This window comes from Ammospiza caudacuta, chromosome 16, assembly GCF_027887145.1.
Source record: "Ammospiza caudacuta isolate bAmmCau1 chromosome 16, bAmmCau1.pri, whole genome shotgun sequence".
Lineage (NCBI taxonomy): Eukaryota > Metazoa > Chordata > Aves > Passeriformes > Passerellidae > Ammospiza > Ammospiza caudacuta.
Window position 1 is genome coordinate 11,385,524 of NC_080608.1, and position 20,172 is coordinate 11,405,695.

At 48.5% G+C, this 20,172-nt stretch overlaps 1 protein-coding gene across 1 annotated transcript; it reads right to left on the minus strand.

Moving 5' to 3' along the window:
• Positions 1–10,861: 10,861 nt before the first annotated feature.
• On the minus strand, positions 10,862–15,413 carry LOC131564857 (uncharacterized). The gene is made up of 2 exons (XM_058815463.1): positions 15,335–15,413; positions 10,862–13,636 (listed from the first exon to the last, which is right to left on the minus strand). Exon 2 carries the CDS (start codon positions 13,632–13,634, stop codon positions 12,645–12,647), a length of 990 nt encoding a protein of 329 aa, XP_058671446.1. The 5' UTR covers positions 13,635–13,636; positions 15,335–15,413; the 3' UTR covers positions 10,862–12,644.
• Between the last annotated feature and the right edge of the window lie 4,759 nt (positions 15,414–20,172).

A 20,172-nucleotide genomic window follows, 5' to 3' on the forward strand; every position in this document is an offset into this window, starting at 1 on the left:
CTTGAAGTCTAATTCATATTTTAACTTGATTTGTAAAGGTCTTCCTCAAGAGTGAAGTGTGTGAAGGGTATAATGGAAACATAAGGAACTTGTTAATCCCAGAAGGACCTTGCTGTGCTTCCTGATCTGCACACCAGAAATCTGCTCTGGTCACTTGGGGTTTGGATTGCAAAGTGAAGGCATGATCAGAAGTGCCTCCAGAGCTTGTGGAGAGCCCTGTCCAAACCTACTCAGGGCTCAGCTCCTTGTGTTCATAGCTGGCCACCCTCTGACCCTCCAGGCCAGTCTGTAGGATCAGCTGTGCAGTGGAGGTTTTGTCTCAGTCCTGTAGACCCCGCTCCTTCCTTCCTTTACTGCTCCAGAAGCACAAACACTTGGGGTCTGACAGCAGGAAGGGATTCAAATACTCAGTTTACTGTGGGAGGGAAATAAAGTGAAGACTTCTTCAGCTTATTTTTCAGGAATGAGTTGCAGCAAACTCTTGTCCTTGGTTTATTTTCCTACCCTGTTCTTTCTCTGCAGGTGCTGCTGTCTCAGTGTCTGGTGCAGCCTCACCACATTTGGTGTGATGTTCCCATCACTGCCAGCAGGACACATCAGACACCTGAGCACATTTGTGTGTGTGGAACACTGAAGCACCCAGTACCTCTCCTGGCACCACTGCCCTCCTCAGAGCCCCCGTTCTGTGTTTGGTGCTGAAATAAATGATGTAGTTCAGTGTTCCAATAAATACCACAGGCCCCACAATGTTCATCTTGTTTGTAGGTTTAAAATGTGCTCTGTTGAAGCAGCTGTAAGTCCCCAGCAGTGTCATGGGTCCCTTGCAGACCTAGCTATGATTTCTCTTTGGTTTTGTGTCTTGGGTGAGATGTTAATTCCCAACACATTTGCAGGATTGCCACTAGATGGTGTGGGAAACACAGACTTGAGCTGCACACAGCCTGAACCTGCTTCAGTGCATGCACAAAGTGTGCCTTGTGGAGTTATTCTGAAGAATATTTGTGGGAATTCAGGCCCAGGGATGAACCTTTTCTAGTGGCAGCAGCTGGTTTGGTAACTTCCATGCCAATTAATACTGGTTTTGTAAATCCAGCTGTCATGATGGGAATGAAAGGGACCTACTTGGTCCTTGGTGACAAAATTATTCAGTAGGGCCTTCCCTTGTTGCATTAATCAATCTATTTAAGGTTATGCTTTCAGATGAGCACAGTTGTTACATGGTTCCAGACTGGAGTTTACAAGCTCCTAAACAGAATGTGCAAACCTGACATGTAAGTATGGGGAGAGCTGTTTGTAGGGAAAGTGCCAACACTAACAGAGAGGCCAGGGTCCTTGTCAGAGAATGTGGGGAGAAACCAGCACCTCTCCCTCAAAGGCAAAGGACTGAGCTGAGCCTGTGTCCTGTCATCAGGCAGGGCAAAGAAATCTTATCTTTGCTTAACTTGGAGTAAAATAACTGGAGCTATTTTAATAGAATTGACTACACAATCTCTTCTGATCAGACCCTGGTTTTTGGTCCTTCATACCCCATATCCACTGTCTCTTCATTGATGGAAAAAAGTTGGATTTGGGCTTTCTAGGGTGAGAAGCTCCCAAATCAAAGCAGTTAACAGTGTGGCTTGTTTTTTCTACTGGCACTGGTGAGGCAGAGGAACCTTAAAACCTGTGGAATTGAGCCCAAAGAGAAAAAGGTAAGTGGAAAGGACAAGACTCAGCCAGGTACATGAAGTGACCTCTTGGGAGAAGCCATACTTCACTAAAGGTGAGTGTTCTGGTTCTTTTCTTGCTTTCCATCCTCCTTTCCTAACCCAAAGGCAGTAATGGTTTACTCTCTATATGTTCCCTTACTCTGTATAGAAGGCAGTAAATCTAATTAAGCTATTTATAGGGATCTTTGGTACAGTTGAATATTTTCTTATTCCAAAATAAGCCTAGTGTTCTCACAGTTAATCAGTTTTTAAAAGATAAGAAGGTACATTTGGGTGACATCTTCCTAGCGTATCAGTGGACAGCACTGATTTATTTCAAAATGCTAGATATTTATTGTAAAAAAGCACACACTACAGAAAATAAAAACATACATACCCTCCTTCTGGGTTTTAGTGACCACAGAGATTTAAGTAACACAGAGGTCACTTGATGAGTGACCTCTTTAATATAGTTTTTTTCTTTATATAGCTTTTTTTTTTTTTTCTTTAATATAGTTTTAAGTTTTCTCTGCAGTTTTCTGGTCTCTGGGAACATGCCAGGCTCCAGTGGTTTGTGAGAGTGCTTCATGGTGGTGGGGTGCTGGGAACCAAGTCCTTGCCATGCTTGTGCACTCGCCTGTGTCATGGGGTGTGTGTGCTGCCAGCCATGGAGCAGCTGCTGCAGGCTCAGAAGGATGAATTACAGATTATTGAGCAAGGGAAACCAATGGAGATGGTGAATATTTGCCTAACTCTGAAAACTGAGCTTGAGGGGAACCTCATCCCACTCCAGAGCTCTCTGGAAGGAGGCTGCAGCCCATGGGGGTTGGTCTCTTCTGCAGCAGCACGAGAGGAAATGGTCTGTCAGGAAAAGTTTACATTGGATATTAGATTTCTCTAGAAATTTATTCATGGAAAGGGTAGTTAAGCATTGGAACAGGCTTCCCAGAGAAGTGATGAAGTGGCCATTCCTGGAGGGATTTAAAGGATGTTTGGCTGTGGCCCCTGGGGACAAGGTGGGCTTGGCAGTGCTGGGTTAATGGCTGCCCAGGTTTCCACCCTGCAAAACTCCCCAGGCACTGCCCAGGGAGACAAGATCAAATAAACATGCTTTTTTTCCTTCAACTGCTCTTTGATTTTCAGTTTCTGCTTCACGAATTTTCGCTTTTTCATGTCCTTTGCAGTGTTTAAGTTGGAGTATGAGGCAGCTGAAGGTTTTCAGTGCCTTAGCTGTTCTCTGAGAGGCTGCACCCTGTGTAAGTGGGGGCTGTGCCTGCTAATGCTTGCAGGTAGTAAGCTAGGAGTATTTCTGGTGTAAATTGAGGTGGTAGACTACAGGAAGGATTGAGATTACCCTGTGTAACATTTTCTCCCCCAAGTGGAATTATTTATCCACAGATCAGTGAGGGAGGAGGAAGATGAACAAAAGGTTGAAATTTGGGTCTTGTCCCAAAATAGCCAACAGGAAATTTTCCATTGACTCCATTGGGCTTTCACAGGGAAAACACAGTCAGGAGCAGAGAAAATGAAGTTCCCCATGTGCATGTGGAACAGCCTGTCTTCCCTGAGACCTGTCCTGACTCCCCAGAGCCCTGAAGGCACCAGGGCAGTGTCTGACCTGTGGCTCCCAACACAGGATTCACATCCCACTGAACAAAGGTTGCATTTTTGCTGGGTCCTGTGCCAAGTCTCTGGCATGGCTGTACAATTTAATTAAGCTTTCAATTTGATAGTGTGAAAACTGCAGTTTCAACTTGTTCCATCAGCCTCAGGAGTCATCCAGCCTTTCCCTTACATTTGTCCGTGTACTCATGTCCTGTAGGAACTGGTGAAATGAAAAAAGAGAAGGAACCACCTGGCACTGCAACACATGTTCCTCTTTTACCTCTGTGATTCTTTGCTTGCTCTGAAAAATCTGTCCCTGTATAATTATTTTTTTCTTATATGTTTGGGTAATCTTTTTCCCTAAGTAGGAATGATTCCCATCCTACAGAAAGCAGAAATAATTCCAAAAGCCAGCAACTGACTGAAAATCCTGGGTGTCTGGGTGGTGGAGCAGGTCACACCTGCAGTCCCCAGCTTGGACTCTGGGGTTGGTTCTGCTCCCTCTTGTCCTGCAGGTGAGAATCTCATCCCATGAGCTGAGGGACTTCAGCAAGGGTAAAACTGCTCTGCATTGAGCAGAAAGATTCATTTCTGTGCAGATCAGATGGTCTGAGGATGGTACAGAGCCATGGCCTTGTCCTGCTGGAGCTCCTCCCCACAGCAAGATGAGCAATGTCCCTTCAGTCTGTCAGGAGCGTTGGTTCCCTGCTGTCCCCAGGACAAGGAATGCCTGTGGTGCAGTGCTTTGTTTCCACAGTGATTTTAAAGGTACTGTACTGCTGGCCTGGAACACTCTGTACAAGGTTCTGAGAGCAAGGACTTCTTAAATACATCTGCAAATGTTCTGATCCATAAAGATCCATGAGTCTGTCTTGTCTGTTGCTGTACAATGGAGCTGAGAGACCTTGGGAGCTCCTTTGGGTCAGGATGTGCAAAAAAACCACTTCTCTAAAAAAAAAAACAAAACCAATTATGTGTGACAAACTCCTGTGTAAATGTGGTGCTTGAAACTGTTGATGAAAAAGGAAAGAATTATAGTAAAGCTAATTACAATGTTTGGTTTGATAGCTGGGGCCTCACAGCCCCCACAGGTCTCAGTCTGACAAAGTAAGTCAGGTCATATTAGCCTTTGCTATTTCTGGAAGAACAGGGAAAAGGGAAATGATAACAATATTGTTAATTTCCTTTTGAAATGAAATTGCTAGAATTAGTATTAGATACAACAAAATGTGGCAAGGCGGTTTGGTGAGGGTTTGTTTCTTTGCCAATTTTGGGCAGCAAATACAAAAATGAGTGGCTTCAAACTGACAGAGGGCAGGGTTATATTGGGTATTAGGAAGTTCTTCCCTGTGAGGCCCTGGCAAAGATTCCCAGAGAAGCTGTGGCTGCTCCATCCCTGGAAATATTCAAGGTCAGCCTGGATGGGGCTTGGAGACAACTGCTGTAGTGGGAGATGTCCCTGCCCATGGCAGGGGGCTGGAATGAGATGATCTTTCAAGTCCAAACCATTCTATGATACTATGAAAATTTGGAATACAATGGGCATCACAGAATTTGCCAAGCCTAAAGGGGTGACGTTTAAATGCTTTTCTTTCTGGCTTTTATCCTTTGCAATGAACTGTAGGAAGGAGGCTTCATCTTTGGGCACAAAATCCAAAGATTTCTGCTGCCCATCTGAGATCACCAGGTAATTTTCTGCTGCCAGCATCAGCCTCAGAGGGATTTTTCTCTCAGAATGCTGTTGTTGAGGACAGTGCAGTTTAATGAAGTGAACTGATGTGCTCAGAGCAGCTGCACTGCCCTTGCTGTCACATGCTGTGCCTTGTGCCTGCTGGCCAATAGTGCCAGGAGCATTTCTGCATGTCAGAAAAATGTGCAGGGTTTATGGATGTTTGTCAGCATCTTTCTACTGAAAAATAAAGCCTAGGAAAAGGTTATACTGGGCACCCCAGCCTCCACCTTCCACCTCCATGGCAAGTCCCACCTTGGAGCACTGGTGCAGCATCTGCCAACCTGGAAAGTGCACTCTATTCCAGAATCCTGAGGAATTTGTTCCTCTTTTCCTTGTTGCAAGACCTAACCTGTTTGGCTCTCTTTGGTAGTGGAAACCACCACTCCCATTATCCCCCTAACACTTCCCTATAATCCCACTGTTGGCTTCTGGATCCAGCTATTCACCCCACTTTTTTTCCTGGTTAACACCATTGTAGAGTTATATAATTAATTTGGTTAATTATGCTTAGAAGAGTTTCAGGGTGGAGACAAAAGCAGCTCATCTGCAGCCAGTTTATTGTGTGGTTCATTCCCTTCTTGAGAAAGTGTTGATCTGAAGCTCAGAGGCAGCAGAGAAAGGAAACATCCATTGATGATGACAAGGGGAGGGTTTTGCTGAGCGCTGCAGCAAGGATCAGTTGTCACTTTGGTCTCAAGAACTTCCTAGAGCAGGCAGTGCTTTATTATTCCAGGGAAGAGAAGACACTTTGCAATAGATCCTGCTATTTGTTGTTGCTATAAAAAGCCTGGGAAAGGGAGGTGGGGAGGAATCTGTTCTAAACCCAGCTCAGCCCTTCAGGGAAGCACAACACTTCATTTCACTTGTATTTCTTTGACCCAGTTAGCATTGCACAAACGTTCCTGATCACAGGACTGTCTAATCCTCTCTTGGATCCTGCTGAATTTTATCTTGTTGACATCCTGCAGCAGTTAATTCCAGGAGCTGACCCTGCACAGCAAGGAGGGTGATGTTTTCTGTCTGTGTGCCCTTGCTCCAGCTCTGAGCAGAGGCTGCATGGAGGCTCAGCGCAGGATCTGGCACCCGAGGCAGGGATGTCACCATCCCTCCAGGGCTGGGGCTGCCTCACCCCCCAGCACACCTGAGGGAAAGCTGAACATTGACTGAGCAGCTCAAACATCACCAGAGCCTGGCTGTGCTTTATATCAGCCTGTGGTGCCTGAAGGAGCAGGGGCAGTGATGTTTGTGGGGAGAGCTGGGACTGAGCCAGGCTGGGAGCAGCAGCAGAGTCCCAGCAGAGTCTCTGACGGGAGAGCTGCTCCCCATCAGCTCTTCTGGGCAGGAGCAGGAACTCACCTGCAATATTTGTACCACCAAACTCTTCTTACCTGCAGACAGTGCCAGTCACCACCACTGGCACAGTCACCCCCACTGCCACTTAGACCCCATCTGTCCTAAATTGGAGTCTAGATGGATGGATGTTTGGGTATTAGGAAGTTCTTCCCTGTGAGACCCTGGCAAAGATTCCCAGAGAAGCTGTGGCTGCTCCATCCCTGGAAATATTCAAGGTCAGGCTGGATTGGGCTTGGAGAAACTGCTCTAGGGGAAGATGTCCCCACCCATGTGGGGACCTGGATGTTTCTGGATCCAAAACTGACAATGATCAGGCATGTGCTTGTATTTGCTTCCCCTAAAAACAGTTTTATTTTTTACTGTTTTGCACGGCTGGCTCTGTGAGCAAGGACCATGTGCGGGTTCCTTTGCTCTTTGTGCAAATCCAGCTCAATCTGAAGCTCCCAGATCACTCCACAGATGAGGCTGGAGTGGTTTGTGGGCTCAGCATTCAGGGGTGGCCACTCTGCATTTCCACAGCCCCCAACTCCACAGGGCCAGGCTGGCACTGCTGGGCAGCCATGAAGGGCCCTTGTGAGCCAACATCACAATTTATTCTGTGCAGTTTTTGGTGTTTCTGTAGCATGACCTGAGGGGGAGTGCGAAGAACATCTGGAGCAAATTTGGTATTTCTTGTGTAATTGCTTTGGAGCCTGGACATTTGAGATGTGGCATGTCCCTGTTCTGAAGCTGAGCTAGTGGAGCTCAGCCAGTGCTCATTGAGTGAGTTGGAACAAAACAAAAACACAAAACAATTAAGGCTGGAAAAGCCCTCTAAGATCACTGACTTCAGCCCATCACTGCCAAACCCACTGCTAAGCCATGTGGGTTCCCAAGTGTCACACCTACATGGTTTTAACACTTCCAGGGACATTGGTTCCACCATTGCCCTTGGCAGCCTGTTCCGGGGCTTGAGAACCCATCCAGAAATTGTTCCCAAAACAAAATCTATGTATCCCACCTCTCCTGGCCCAGCTTGAGGTCATTTCCTCTGGTTCTGCCACTTGTTACCTGGGAGGAGAAACCAGCAGCCACCTGCCCACAGCCTCCTGTCAGAGGGCTTTAGAGCAGCCCAGCACCTCTGGTGTGAACCAAGTTCTCTCTCCCACATACTCACCATCCAGGAAAAAACAACAAAACACTCAGCTGAGCACGGCTGACCTGCAAATGTGACATTGTGCTGGCAGGTGAGATGTGGCCGTGTCCCTGCTGGCTCCCTCTGCTCTCCCCCTGCCTGACCATGGCCCTGCAGAGCAGGATTTGCTGGTCCTGAGGGACAGAGCCCCTGCAGGTGTGTGAGGCACAGGCAGGTAAAGCCTTGTGGTTCACACACAGCTTTTGCTGAGCTCACAGCAGGCTGGTGGGGCTTTCAGCTGGGTTAATTTAAAAGCAAAGACAAGAAACAGTGGATACGATGCTAATACACACAAATAAATAAAGTAATAATTTGATTTTTCTCATCAGCTGCTATTAGAAATCTGTGCTTTGAATGCAGCACCCCATTATCCCCATTAAAAGCCCATTCCAAAGCACTTAAAGGCTCCCTTTGATTTAAATGGCATTTGGTCAAAATTTATGTAGCAACAAGCTGGTATTCTAAAAATGCCCAGTCTTTCTACAGCTCTTTGCAACAGCCCTAGGAAGCATTGCCTCCAGGAGCATTAATTCCAGGAAGGCTGCAATTACCAGGAACAATATCTCTCTATTTACACAACATGTATTTTGCATCAGCTCTAGCTTGTGTCAAGCAAATTATATTATCCTTGAGAATCCCTGAGCACGGGGAAAGGCCACAAGCCCATGATGGGGCACTTCAGGGGTCATCCCTGCTGTCAGCTGTGGCCCAAATGAGTGATGCCAGCCACAAAAACACACGTGGGCCCTGGTGAGCAAGGCAGGGCCTGAACGTTCTGTCTCTCCAAACACAAGCAGCAAAGCTTTCAGCCATCACTTCAGAGCTCTCCTCTGCCCGTGGTTACAGCTGCAAATGGAAAATACAAAACACTTTGCCATTAATCACAGTGCTGATGGTTCACTCAAGGCTTCGTTCAAAGCTAAGGATTCCTGCTTAGTCACTAAATGCAGTTTAACTTCATTCTGCACCATGATAAATGAAGTAGTCTCCACTCAGGAGGGCTCAAATTTAATTAAAATATGCCCTTAATGAGCAATTAGGCCCAAATGCAGGCACTTCAGGGCAGGGGGAAAGCATGAAGCACCCCCCCAAAGCCCCTGCTTGCAGCTGAGCCATCCTTGGGTTTTGCCTCGGGCTCAGGTCTGATCTCCTTTAAAGGTGGGAGCTTTAAGTTTTCCTTGGAGCTTTAAGAATTGGATTTTTTTTTCCTGAAATCAAAAATAGCTGCTTTAATCCTAACTTTAGACTTAAAGACCTTTTTGGGAACTGATTTTGCTAGCCTTGCTCATAGCCCTCCAGCCTCTCCCTGTTTGTGTGCAGCCCTTCGATCTGCTCCTGCTTGTCTCTCACATTACAATCCTTGTCTGTAATCACGCTGCACTGCTCAGATTTTGGTTTGTTTATCACCATCTCTCTTGCTGGCTGTGTGGGCACAGCATCACTCCTGGGTGGGTGAGGCTCTCTGTGCTGCAGGAGTTTCTGAGCAGCTCCTGCACTGCACAGGTCTGATCATCACAGAGCTGTTTACTCCTCACCTTTGGTTTCAGCTCATGGGTATCTTTGTCATTTAAAGACAAGAATCTAAGGAAAAAGTGGGACAGTTTTCTTTCTGCCTCACCATCTCTGGTTTGTAAATTGGTCATGATTTTCTGTGTCCAAACGCATTTACGGTTTGCAGCAGGGAGAGGCTGCATGACCATGCAAGCAAAATTGCCATGAATGCTCACAGTTTGCTGTGAACTGGATGTGAAGTCTGAGACTGAAAGCTGCTGGTGGGATTTGGATACCAATTCCCCATTCAAATTAATCCAAATCCCTTTGGCAGTTCTGATGATCTCAATAAATGAGATTTTTCTGCCAGTGACTTCAAATGCAGAGCCTGCCATGAGATTGGCCATGGAAGCAGCATGGCTTTTATCTCTCTCTGTGACCTAAATTCCCAGATAAGGTTTTCTTTCTTGTCTGGAAGCACTTCTGAGCAGGCAGCAACTTGTGCAGGCTTATCCTGACCAGCGATTCCTCAGGGCTGTTCTTCAGAGAGGGAAGGAGGAGACCATTTTCTGATGGCCCAGGAGTGCACCCATGGGGAGAACAGAGAGAAAAGTGCTGTGTAACCACAGGCCACATTATCCTACCCAACAGCACCCATTTGTTTTCCTTTGGTAGGAGTGCAGGCTCCCTCAGCAGAGAGGGAGGGGGCAGAGGGGCTGTGACAGGGAGGGACAATTCTGCCCCAGTCCCCATCCCCTCCCTGAACCAGCCCCAGGTACACCTGCAGCAGGTGGGTGATGTTGTACAGCTGCAGAACTGCCTTGTCCAGGGGACTGGTGCCTATTTAATCGTGCAGTGATTTCACAAGGACCAAGATGGTCATTTCTGCAGAGCTGATGGTGAAGAAGGTGAGGACTGTGCTTTTCAAAACAGGATTTAAGTGAACCTGGATAGAGAAAACCCTCCCTGTCTGCTGCCTCTGTCCTGTGTTAAACCAGCTTTTCTTTTCTTACCTGTCACAGCTTCTACTGCACAGCTGGGATTCCTCAGCCTGGGGCTCCTGGCCCTGCTGGGAGCTGCCCTGCTCATCACTGGCACCACCAGCCCCACATTTCCCTCCTCCCAACACGCCCTGCCACTTCTGTGACCCTAATTTGCCTCTTTGTCTCTTTACCCCCATCTTTGCTGCATCCCAGCAGCTTTGGATCCTCTTGAAAATCCCAATTGCTTGAGCAGAATCTCAATATTCACTAAAGCATTCCCCAGAAAGAGCCAGTTCACTCCAAAGCTTCCCTGCTCCAAACCTGGCTGCTCCTGGAGCTAACACTGTTTTTGAATGGCTCCAGCTCTGAGCCCAACCCTGCCACCACCCAAGCCCCCAGAATCTGCTCCCAGTCCCACATCAGAGGAGTTGGAGGCTTTTCCCAGCGTCCTGGGCTGCATCTCTGTGCTGCTGTGCCTCTTTGCTCTGGAGACAAAAGGTGATGGGTTTCAGGGGTGCAGAGACTTGCAGGATTGTGGCAGCTGAGAGGAAATCCCAGCCCTGGGCAGCAGCTGCTGGAGGGGTGAGGTGTGAAGGCCTCTGGTGACCTGGCAGAGTGAGGAGGTGCTTGCATGGCAAGGCACAGCCCGTGTGCTGTGGATCAGCCCAGCACTAAAAATAATGCCCTGTGGAATGCAGGATGGAAACAACAACTGGATGGAAGGATTTTATTTGTTTCCTCTGTCAAAAGCAGTGATACATGCAGTTGGCACAAGACTTGTTAGGCATTAGAGTCATAAATATTCACATGGAGAGGAATTTAAATGACAGCAGAGCAGTGAGGACAAGCATTGCTTAAACCCCAGCATTTACCTGAGAAGGGAGGGGCAGGTGTGGAGGAGGCAGAGCAGGCTGGGACCTCCTGGGTTCAACTTTCTCCATCAGCTTTAATGAGTGCTGGAGCCACCTTCACTTCCATTCTTGATGTGTGGTTAGTCCAAAAACAGAGCTGAGAAGCAGCTCAGCTCCATAGCAATAATGAGTTTCAGAAGGAGAAAAAAATATTTGAGGTAAGAGATGTGAGGATGAGAAGCTCAAACACTCTCACCTTTTGATCCTTGAGCATATTTACACTCATGTTGGTGCTGAGTAGAAATTGCTTTTTCATTTAATCTGCTTGAGGGTGGTTTGGAAATCACTTGTGAGCATTTTTATAATTGCAGCTTTCCAATGCTGTTTTTCATCTTAGATGCTGTTGAGCAAACAGCCTGGTCCCTCTGCTCTCCACTGTGCCAAAACATTTATTCCTAGTAGTAGTAATAATCAGGCTGGTATTGCTTTGCAGTTTGCTCAGCTACATCTCCTGACTGGCTACAGAGAGTGTGACACCAGTGTGACACCAGAGTGTGACACCAGACACAGGTGGGTGAGGTTGCTCCGACTGCAGGATTAAGTGCCAATGGCTCCTCTGATGGAGAAGTCTCTGTGGCAGTGAGGGATGCCTGGGGATGTTCCCACTGCCCCATGCCAGGGCCTCCCAGCCCTGTGGGAATGCTTCTTGTCCTGCAGACATCCCAGGTAGCAATTCCATCAGCATGAATTGTTTGTATGTGCTGTGTGCTGGGTGGTTGGGACATGCACATTTGCTTTTTCCGTGTTTCAGTCTCGCAGCACGAAGCAAAGCTCAGTCAACACCATCAGCATGGTGAGAATACAGGAGCACAGGTATGAAGGGAAACACAAGTTACTATTTTACATTCAGGTTCTATCAGCAGCAGCCCAGCATCTCTGGGCTGCCCCTCAGCCAGGGCTGCTCTTCTGAGCCTGCAGAGCTCTGTGTGGGCTCCTGGGCCCCACACCTGAGCAGCAAAGCCCATGGGTGCCTGTGGTGAGCAGCCTGGCTCCACAGCAGCCACAGCCCCAGCACAGCAGTGCCCACCAGGGCCCCCAGCTCTCCTCCTGACAGGGCTGAGTCCAGGAGTAAAGGGACAGGGTAAGCACCAGGAAAATCCCCACCCAAGGAGTTGTAATATTTTCCGCCTTTCCCTCCAGCAAATCCTCATAAAAGACTTCTTATGATTTTTAAGAGATAATTCTTTATGCTGCTGCTCTAATGGGTGACCTCTCCTGGGATCCTGGTGCTGAGGCAGGGATCTGTGATGGGTCTCCCAGTAAATGTGTGTGTCAGGGAGTGCATTTCCTACTGTCCGAGCCTTGGGCAAAGGGCTCCTTTCTGCATAGCTGTGCTCAAGTGTCAGCAACATCTGCCTGCTTGGTACTTCAGTGTTCCCACTTCTTCTCCAGCACAGATGGGATTTGTGCTCTCTCCAGCTCTCTCCAGCTTTTCTTCATGCTCAGGGCAGTTCTAGGCAGTAGGTGGGAGGAGACGCTTCATGAACTGTTGCCTTTCCAAAATGAGAACTGATTGCTGTTTCCTTAGCAGATGAGACCCTGAATTGTCCCTTTGCCCACGGATGAGGGATATGATGGATCACAAGAGTCTGCCTGACTCGCATGCATGTTCAAGCCATGTTTTCTGTGTGAGGACTCCAGGGAGAGCTGCTAGAGCACAGGGTTGGTTACATCTTGTGAATAAAATTATTCTAAGCAGCTACTTCTTCACACTTCAGCAATGGCTGGGAGCAAACAAGCTTTTATCTTTGCTTCTTTCCAGATGCATCTGTGCTCTGAAATCCAGTTATGGATGGTGGCTTTTTTAGGGACCTGGAAAGACTGGAAGTATCTCTGCTTAGTGGGAACATCACCCATGACATTTTTGTAACACTGAGAAGTTTTTCTTCCTTCTTTTTCATCTATGCCTGCTGTATTGAACAAATTCTGCCTTCCTACAGAGCAGGGCAGGGCTGGGTTTCCTGCCACCTTCTCTCTGGCTGAGGGTGCCAATTGCTCTTCAGTGTTAATGAACATGGGGCCATTTTCTTTCTGACTGTGGTTATTCCCTAAAACTGTTCCCTCATCCCTTCTGAGATATCTCATCTCTGAGCATACTGCTTCTTTCTGAACTGGTCTTGGGGAGGGAAGCCTTGGAAAACTGAACACTCGTGGAAAACTGTTTTTCCCTGAGCTTTTTTCTTCCAGGTTTGTGGGATGAAGGTCACCCTTTGGGGCAGAAGAGTTGCACTGTGAGTAACCAGTGCTGGCACTTTCACCATTGGAAGAAGCCTTGGAGGAGCAAAGATTTCCTGCATTGGTGTAAATTTGTTCCAGGGGATCCTCTCTGGACCAAAAGTCGCTTTCTGCAGGTGGGACTTTTCCCAGTGGCACCACACTGGAGATGAAATTGGTCAATTTACATTTTGACCTTTCCTGCTGCGTCCCCACCAGCGATGGAGAACCTGACACATCCTCAAGGGTCTTCAGGGTCTTTCTGTCCTTACCCTTACGTCTGCTTTCCAGAAGGGCTGGGAAGGTGGGCCTGGCGAGGTGGCAGATGGACTGGATGTAGTCATCACTGGAGTGCGAGTCTGGGCTGGCTGCAGCACTCCCAGCACACTTGGGGTTGCTGCTGGGCTCTTCCATCGCTTCCTCGTGGGTTTCCCGAATGGTTGGGAGAGGCTTGGAAAGGCTCAGCCTGATCCGGGGTGCCATGGCTGCAAAGAGCAGAGCAGAGCTGATCAGCATGTGAAAACCTGCCCTGGTAGAGAAATCCTGGCCTGGCTTCTGCCTGAGCCACCTGATGTCTTCTTGAGGTAAACACGGCTGGTAGCAAAAACCGCGCTTTAAAAGTTTGCTGGCATATCCATGGCTTCATGAAGAGCTTCATAAATGTGCCAAAGAAGCCAGGTCATAAAATGTGGCAGTAAATAGAGGGTTCATTAAGGAGATCAGCAATGGTGCTCCCTCCCTCCTTAAGCAATGCAGGGCAGCACAGCTGGAGAGGCATGGGGCAGAGGCATGAGCTTGTCCCACTGCCCTTGGGGGAGCAGCAAGGCACAAACTGCTGTCCTTATTTAATCTCCATGTCTGCTCGCTGTGACAGGGCTCTGACTGCACCCTTAGCCCAAGGAGCTGAACCCAGCAGGAGAGAGCTGCCCTGCCCCTGTGGGGAGCACCCCCTACATAAAGCAACATTACAGTGGTCCCTTCTAGAAACTGTAGGTGAGAATGTACAGGGTCACTTTTATCACTTTTATATATATATATATATATGTTTATATAAATATAAACATATTTATTTTATTTTTTTAATGTAGTTCATAAATGTAGTTATGAAGAGGTAGGTCCTCCCCTAAGTGCTTACATAGAGTCAAAGGGATTTAATTCATATTTAATTTATATTCAAATACTCATCCTCAACTCATTTTAGGATGGATTTCCATCAAACTGCTCCTACTACTCAGTTAAATATATTGAATTACAAATTTTTCTGTATATTTTGTACTGCAGTGTTTTCTAACTGTACTGATTTTTTATTTTTTTTCCAAACACTTCCCTCTGTTCTTTGCTTATCTCCCCTTCTGGCAGAAATGACCACACAGCCTGGATTTTTTTTTTTTCACTGCTTCCCCCAATGAAATTTGCATGCGACTAATCTGCAGACACAATATAGCTTTGTTGTGTGATTAAACGCAAAAGTGCTTTGCTGGCTATTTTAATGCCTTGCTTGTCATTGCTGTAAATAAATCTGGCTTTGTTGAGCCTCCCTGCAAAGCTGCAGATCACACACGGAGCACAAATGAGCAGCTCGTGCCGGGTCTGTCCCTCCCCAGGCTACTGTGGCCCTCCCTGCTTTTCCTCGTGTGCTGCTGGAAAAGCCAGCCAAGCTGGGATTTGCTGCCCTGAGAGCAGGAGATGCTTGCTTTAAACCTTAGGGCCCTTTTATTATCATTTTCCTGCCTGCTCCGTTTCTCTCATGTCTCCAAGCCTTGAAGAAAAGGCTTTTTCCTTCCTTCCTTCCTTCCTTCCTTCCCTCCCAGCCCTGGCCTGAGCCCGGCAGGGTCAGAGCCTGGGCCCGGCAATGAGGGCGAGGATGCTGCTGGCGAGGGGCGCGGGCATGTCGTGTTAAACCCGATAGCGCTAATCAGCCACTGGGTCCTGCCAACACGCCCTTCCTCCGGAAGGAAATTTAAATCACCTATTTGCAGGTAAAGAACTCTTCCGATGAAGGGATGGATCAGATCCCGCCCGGCCGCGATCCCCTTGGCCCTGGGCACCTCCTGCGGCCCCTGCGGAGCTGCACCCGCTGCCTGCAGCCCTCCCACCGTGCCGTGAGCATCCCTGGCTGTCAGCACCCCGGGTATCCCTGGCGACCCCCGGCACACGCCCGCGGCCAGAGCCGCTCCCCTTACCTGGGCTGCTGCGGTCTGCCCGGGCTGCGCGGCTCTGCCCCGCTCTCCGCTCCCCGCTCCAGCTCGGAGATGTGCTGTCTGACACCAACCCATGCGCCAGCTCCCTGCCTCAGTCAGCTGATCCCGCTGCCTGTTGTGTTGCTGCTGCTAAATATATCCCGCTGGCTGCCTGCCCTGCCGAGCCGCAGCCGCCGGGCGCCCAGGCAGGCACCGGGGCAGCCCGCGGGCACCGGCCGGGAATGGCCATCCCACATCCCAAATCCCAAATCCCTGCGGTTTATTGCCCTCCGGGAATGGCCATCCCACAACCCAAATCCCAAATCCCTGCGGTTTATTGCCCGCAAGGAATGGCCATCCCACATCCCGCATCCCAAATCCTGCGGCTCATCTCCCGGCTGGGAATGGCCATCCCACATCCCAAATCCCTGCGGCTCATGGCCCGGCTGGGAATGGCCATCCCACATCCCACATCCCAAATCCCTGTGGCTCATGGCCCGGCCGGGAATGGCCATCCCAAACCCCAAATCCCTGCGGTTCATTGCCTGGTGACCATTCCCCGTGCAGAAGGGACCGCGGAGCCGCGGCCGTGCTGCAGGAGGGGAAAGGCTGCCAGTGCTCCTGGCTGGGGTGGGAAAAGAGGAGCCGTAGCTCCTTCATGCTTTAGCGCTGGAAGAGGAATCCTTAAGGTTTGGGGCTGTTTTTCCTCCTTCTCTGCCTTATTTTGTGAACAAATTTGTGCTGTTTTTCCCAATAGGCCGTGGGTGTTTGCAGCTTCTTTAGCGCTGCTCTCTGCTCTCTTCTGTCCCTTCCATTCTGCTCTGAGTGGAGCATCCCTAGGCCAAGCTGTACCTCCCTGGACTGAGCCACACATCCCTGGGCTGAGCTCTACATCCCTGGATTAGGCCCTACATCCTGGGCCAGGCTGTACCTCCCTGGGCTGAGCTGTGCACCCCCAGGCTGAGCTCTGCATGCCTGGATTGAGCTGTGCACCCCCAGGCTGAGCTCTGCATCCCGGGATTCAGCTGCATATCCACGTTGCTGTGGAGGCACAGCAGCAGCCGGCCCTTCCAGGCACCTCCCAGGACTGTGCTCCACCAACCCCCTCTCCCAGTGCTCCCAGGATCATCCCCATTTGTGTTTCTCTGAGACCACACAAGTGCATTGCAGCAAATTGCTTTGCCAGGAGGACTGGCAGCATCCGACCTTGTGGGTCCCTGGGCAGCAGGGATTTGCCTTTGTTTCCTGGCTCATTAACATGCTGCAAACTGATTGCAATTCTGGAGCAACCCCAGTGTCCCCCTCATGGCCTCTCTTGCAGCATCACATTGCGTGGGGAGATGAATTGTCGTGTTGCAGCAGAACCTTCCTTCTGTATTTATTTCCCAACACTGTCCTCAGAGGCAGCCCCAACAGCTGCTGCTCTTTCCTGGGAATAGCCATCCCACACAACACCCCTGTGTGCCCAGGCCAGGGAGTGTGACTGCATTTCTGAGCCTTGCTGCTCCCCACAACGCCTGTCCTGACCTGCTGGAGGGATGAAGAAAAAAGCAGAAATTTTTAATTAAAAATCACTACTTTAGTTTTAATGCAAATATTCTGTGTTACCAGCATTCAGGCTGGAATTGGCTTTAACAGCTGATTTAGTCACCCAAGCCCACACTCATCATTCAGGTTTTTTTTTTCATCTCCATTAAAAAGAAATAAGCAGCTCAGCAGACTTTTGCATCCCTTTGGGATATGGTTCCAAGCAGATTATTTTTTCTTCCGGAAATAGCCATTGCTTATTATTTCAACATAACAGGTACGTAAGCTTAAGCTATTTCTCTGGACTTCTGGTGCCAAACAGCTGAATTTAGCTGAAATGACCCACAACCTTTCAGGCATTAAATTCACTAACAGCAATGATCTTCAGGGATCATGCTGTAGTAACTCAGACCTTCAATTTTTCCTTCTTGCTTGCAGGAAACGTGATTACCATCTAAAGGAAAAAAACCCTCAGACATCAGCTATGCTAAACAGCTGCTGTATGGAGCTTGGGAAAAACATTGTGTGAGGAGGATCACTGAGCTGGAAACAAACTCCAAACGTGCAGATGTGCATGGATACATCCTCTTTAAAAAGAGTCTTCAAGATGGTTCCTCTGCCCTGGTGAGTCTCTCCTCCCTGCTGGAGTTATCTCCTTCTTAAAGGTATGATGCAGTGAATAGAACATGCTACATGGGAGGGACAAATATAATATATCTCTTTTTATGTTTACCTCAACCACAGCTATTTGGTTTCTTCTTTCATCACCTGCATCCTCAAAAAATCTTAATTTAAAAGAAACAAGGTGCAACTTTGAATGCTTGCTCTAAGAACGCCATTTCTGTTATTACTGATCTGCCTATGTTTAAATTGTACCTTTGCATGGATGAATTTTTCATCATCATTTAGATTATACATGTCCCAAAGTGTCTGAACGCTGGTGTGGGTTGGTTCCTCTTGGATGTACCACACAAAGAGGCTGGAGAGTGAGCACTGTGAATTGTTGCAGGTCTCAGTGAGGGCAGCACTGCCATCACTTGAAAACCTTCTCCTGCCAGGGTCACATGAAACCCCCTGTCCTGCCAGCAGCCCGGGTCACTTAAAACAGGTATGTCTTTCCATAGCTGCTGTGTTTCTTTAATCAAAGATTTTTAAAAATTAAATTACAATCATCAATGGAACTTCTTATGTTACTGGCCTCTAAATTTTCTTCTGAAGGGGCTAGGATATGTTTAGATGCCTTAAGAAATAACCCCAGAAAACAGCTTGTTCTTGAGTTATTTTCGGTGTTTTGGCTGGTTGGATTGATCGTGGCTCTATTTCTCCACTGCAGGCGTTGTCTGTGTTTCTGTCCTGCAGGTTCCCTCCTCCAGGCAGGGCACGATGCGGCCCTGCAGCATCTCCGCTCCATCCACCCGTGATGGGCGCTGAGCCGAGGGGATTTGACTCCCCTGGCCCTTCCCGAGCGCATCCCCCCAGACCCAGGGATTTTCCCGGCGGGGTCGCGGTCCAGCGGCCTCTCCATGCTCGCAGTTCTTGTGTCGTGCCACCATCTAGCGGCGGCTGCGCCGAGGCGAGCCGTGCCGGGAGCCCCGGGGCCGCTGGGGCTGCGCGGATCGGCTCCGTCCGGGGGATGCTGGGCACAGCGCTCTGCTGATGGAGCGGAAAACCCAGAGGTTAACCCGGATCGGGCTTCTCCCACACGTGTCATCCTTCTCTGCGCCTTCCTCTAATGAGATTTAGAAGTGCTTGATGTGGTTCTGCGGCTCCATCGCTCCGGGCCCTGCTCAGCTTTGGGAAGTGGCTAAAGGAGGAGGGACTGGGAAACGTGGTGGGGAGAGGGAAGGGGGAGAGCAAAGGTGAGCAATGAACGCGCACACACACACACACAAACACATATTCACATGCACACACAAACGCATATTCACATGGACACACACACGCGAACACACACACACAATGACACACACACAAACACATATTCACATGCACACACACACACACAATCACACACACACAAACGCATATTCACAGGGACACACACACACAATCACACACACACAAAACACATATTCACATGGACACACACACGAACACACACACACAATCACACACACACAAACACATATTCACATGCACACACACACACGAATACACACACACAAACACACACACACAAACACACATATGCAAACACATATTCACATGGACACACACACACGAACACACACACACAAACACACGTATGCAAACACATATTCACATGGACACACACACATACACGTCCCTAGCGGAGTTTCCAGGCATTTCTCTCCCAGGAAGGCTCAGGAGCCTTTTTTGATTCCTGTGAGCAAAGCCCAGTGTTAAGCCAGAACACGCTGTGCAAACACCCTGGAAATCATCCTGTGCCCCCCTCGCTGTGGGAAAGGGGAGTTGAATTCGCACAGCACTTTGGAGGAGCTGCTGCCTTCTGCCTGGTGTAATTAAGAATAACCTGAAAATTGCTTTCCTGGCCTGGAATTGCAGCTCCTTGAGCTGCCTTAAAAAAAAAAATAAAATCCTCAGAGCCAGATGATGGTGAAAAGGGATAAAAATGTGATGTAGGCAAGGAGAGGAAGGGAAGGCCTCCTGTGGGTGTCATCTTTTGGCATTTGAGAGAGAGAGAGCAAGACCAGTGGGAGGGAGAGGTGTTGGACATGACTGACCCCACCTTGGGTGTCCCTCGTGTCTGGGGTGTGGATGTGACACCCTTTGCCATGGATACTCTAAAAATCTCAAAATCTATGAAAGCAAAAGGCAATTAAATACAACCCTTGTCACAGCTGTAAATGCTGCATGAATTATTACATTAAATGAGCCCCAGGTTTGGGCTTGTCCACTGTTTTACTGGGGCATTTAAATGTGTAAATGACTTTTCCAGATGGAAAGTGTTGAGGTGGCTCCTTACCTGATTAAAGAACGCTGGACTTGAATGCATAGCGTGGTGCTCACTGAATAATCACAGTAAGCAGGGATCTTTCAAATCCTCAAGCAACAAACTTCAATCAGATGAGAAAGATTCAATTATGCTTTAAAGGGAACCCAGCTACATGTGTACAGGATAAAGCAGGAGAATGTGTGCAAAAGGATTTCATGGAAAGGAGCAATTACTTCATCAATAGGATATGCAAAGCAGAATTCACTCATCAGTCCTGAATAAAAGCCCAAATCACTGAGCCTTTTAAAGAGATGATACATGGCCCAGGATGGATTTGGGCCTCAAGCAGGTTTAAGTGAGTTTGATTAATTTCTGTGAAGTTGTCAACTGAGGTTTT

Excerpts from the sequence above, each read along its gene's own strand:
- LOC131564857 (XM_058815463.1), bottom strand. The coding sequence starts at position 13,634 with ATGGCACCCCGGATCAGGCTGAGCCTTTCCAAGCCTCTCCCAACCATT.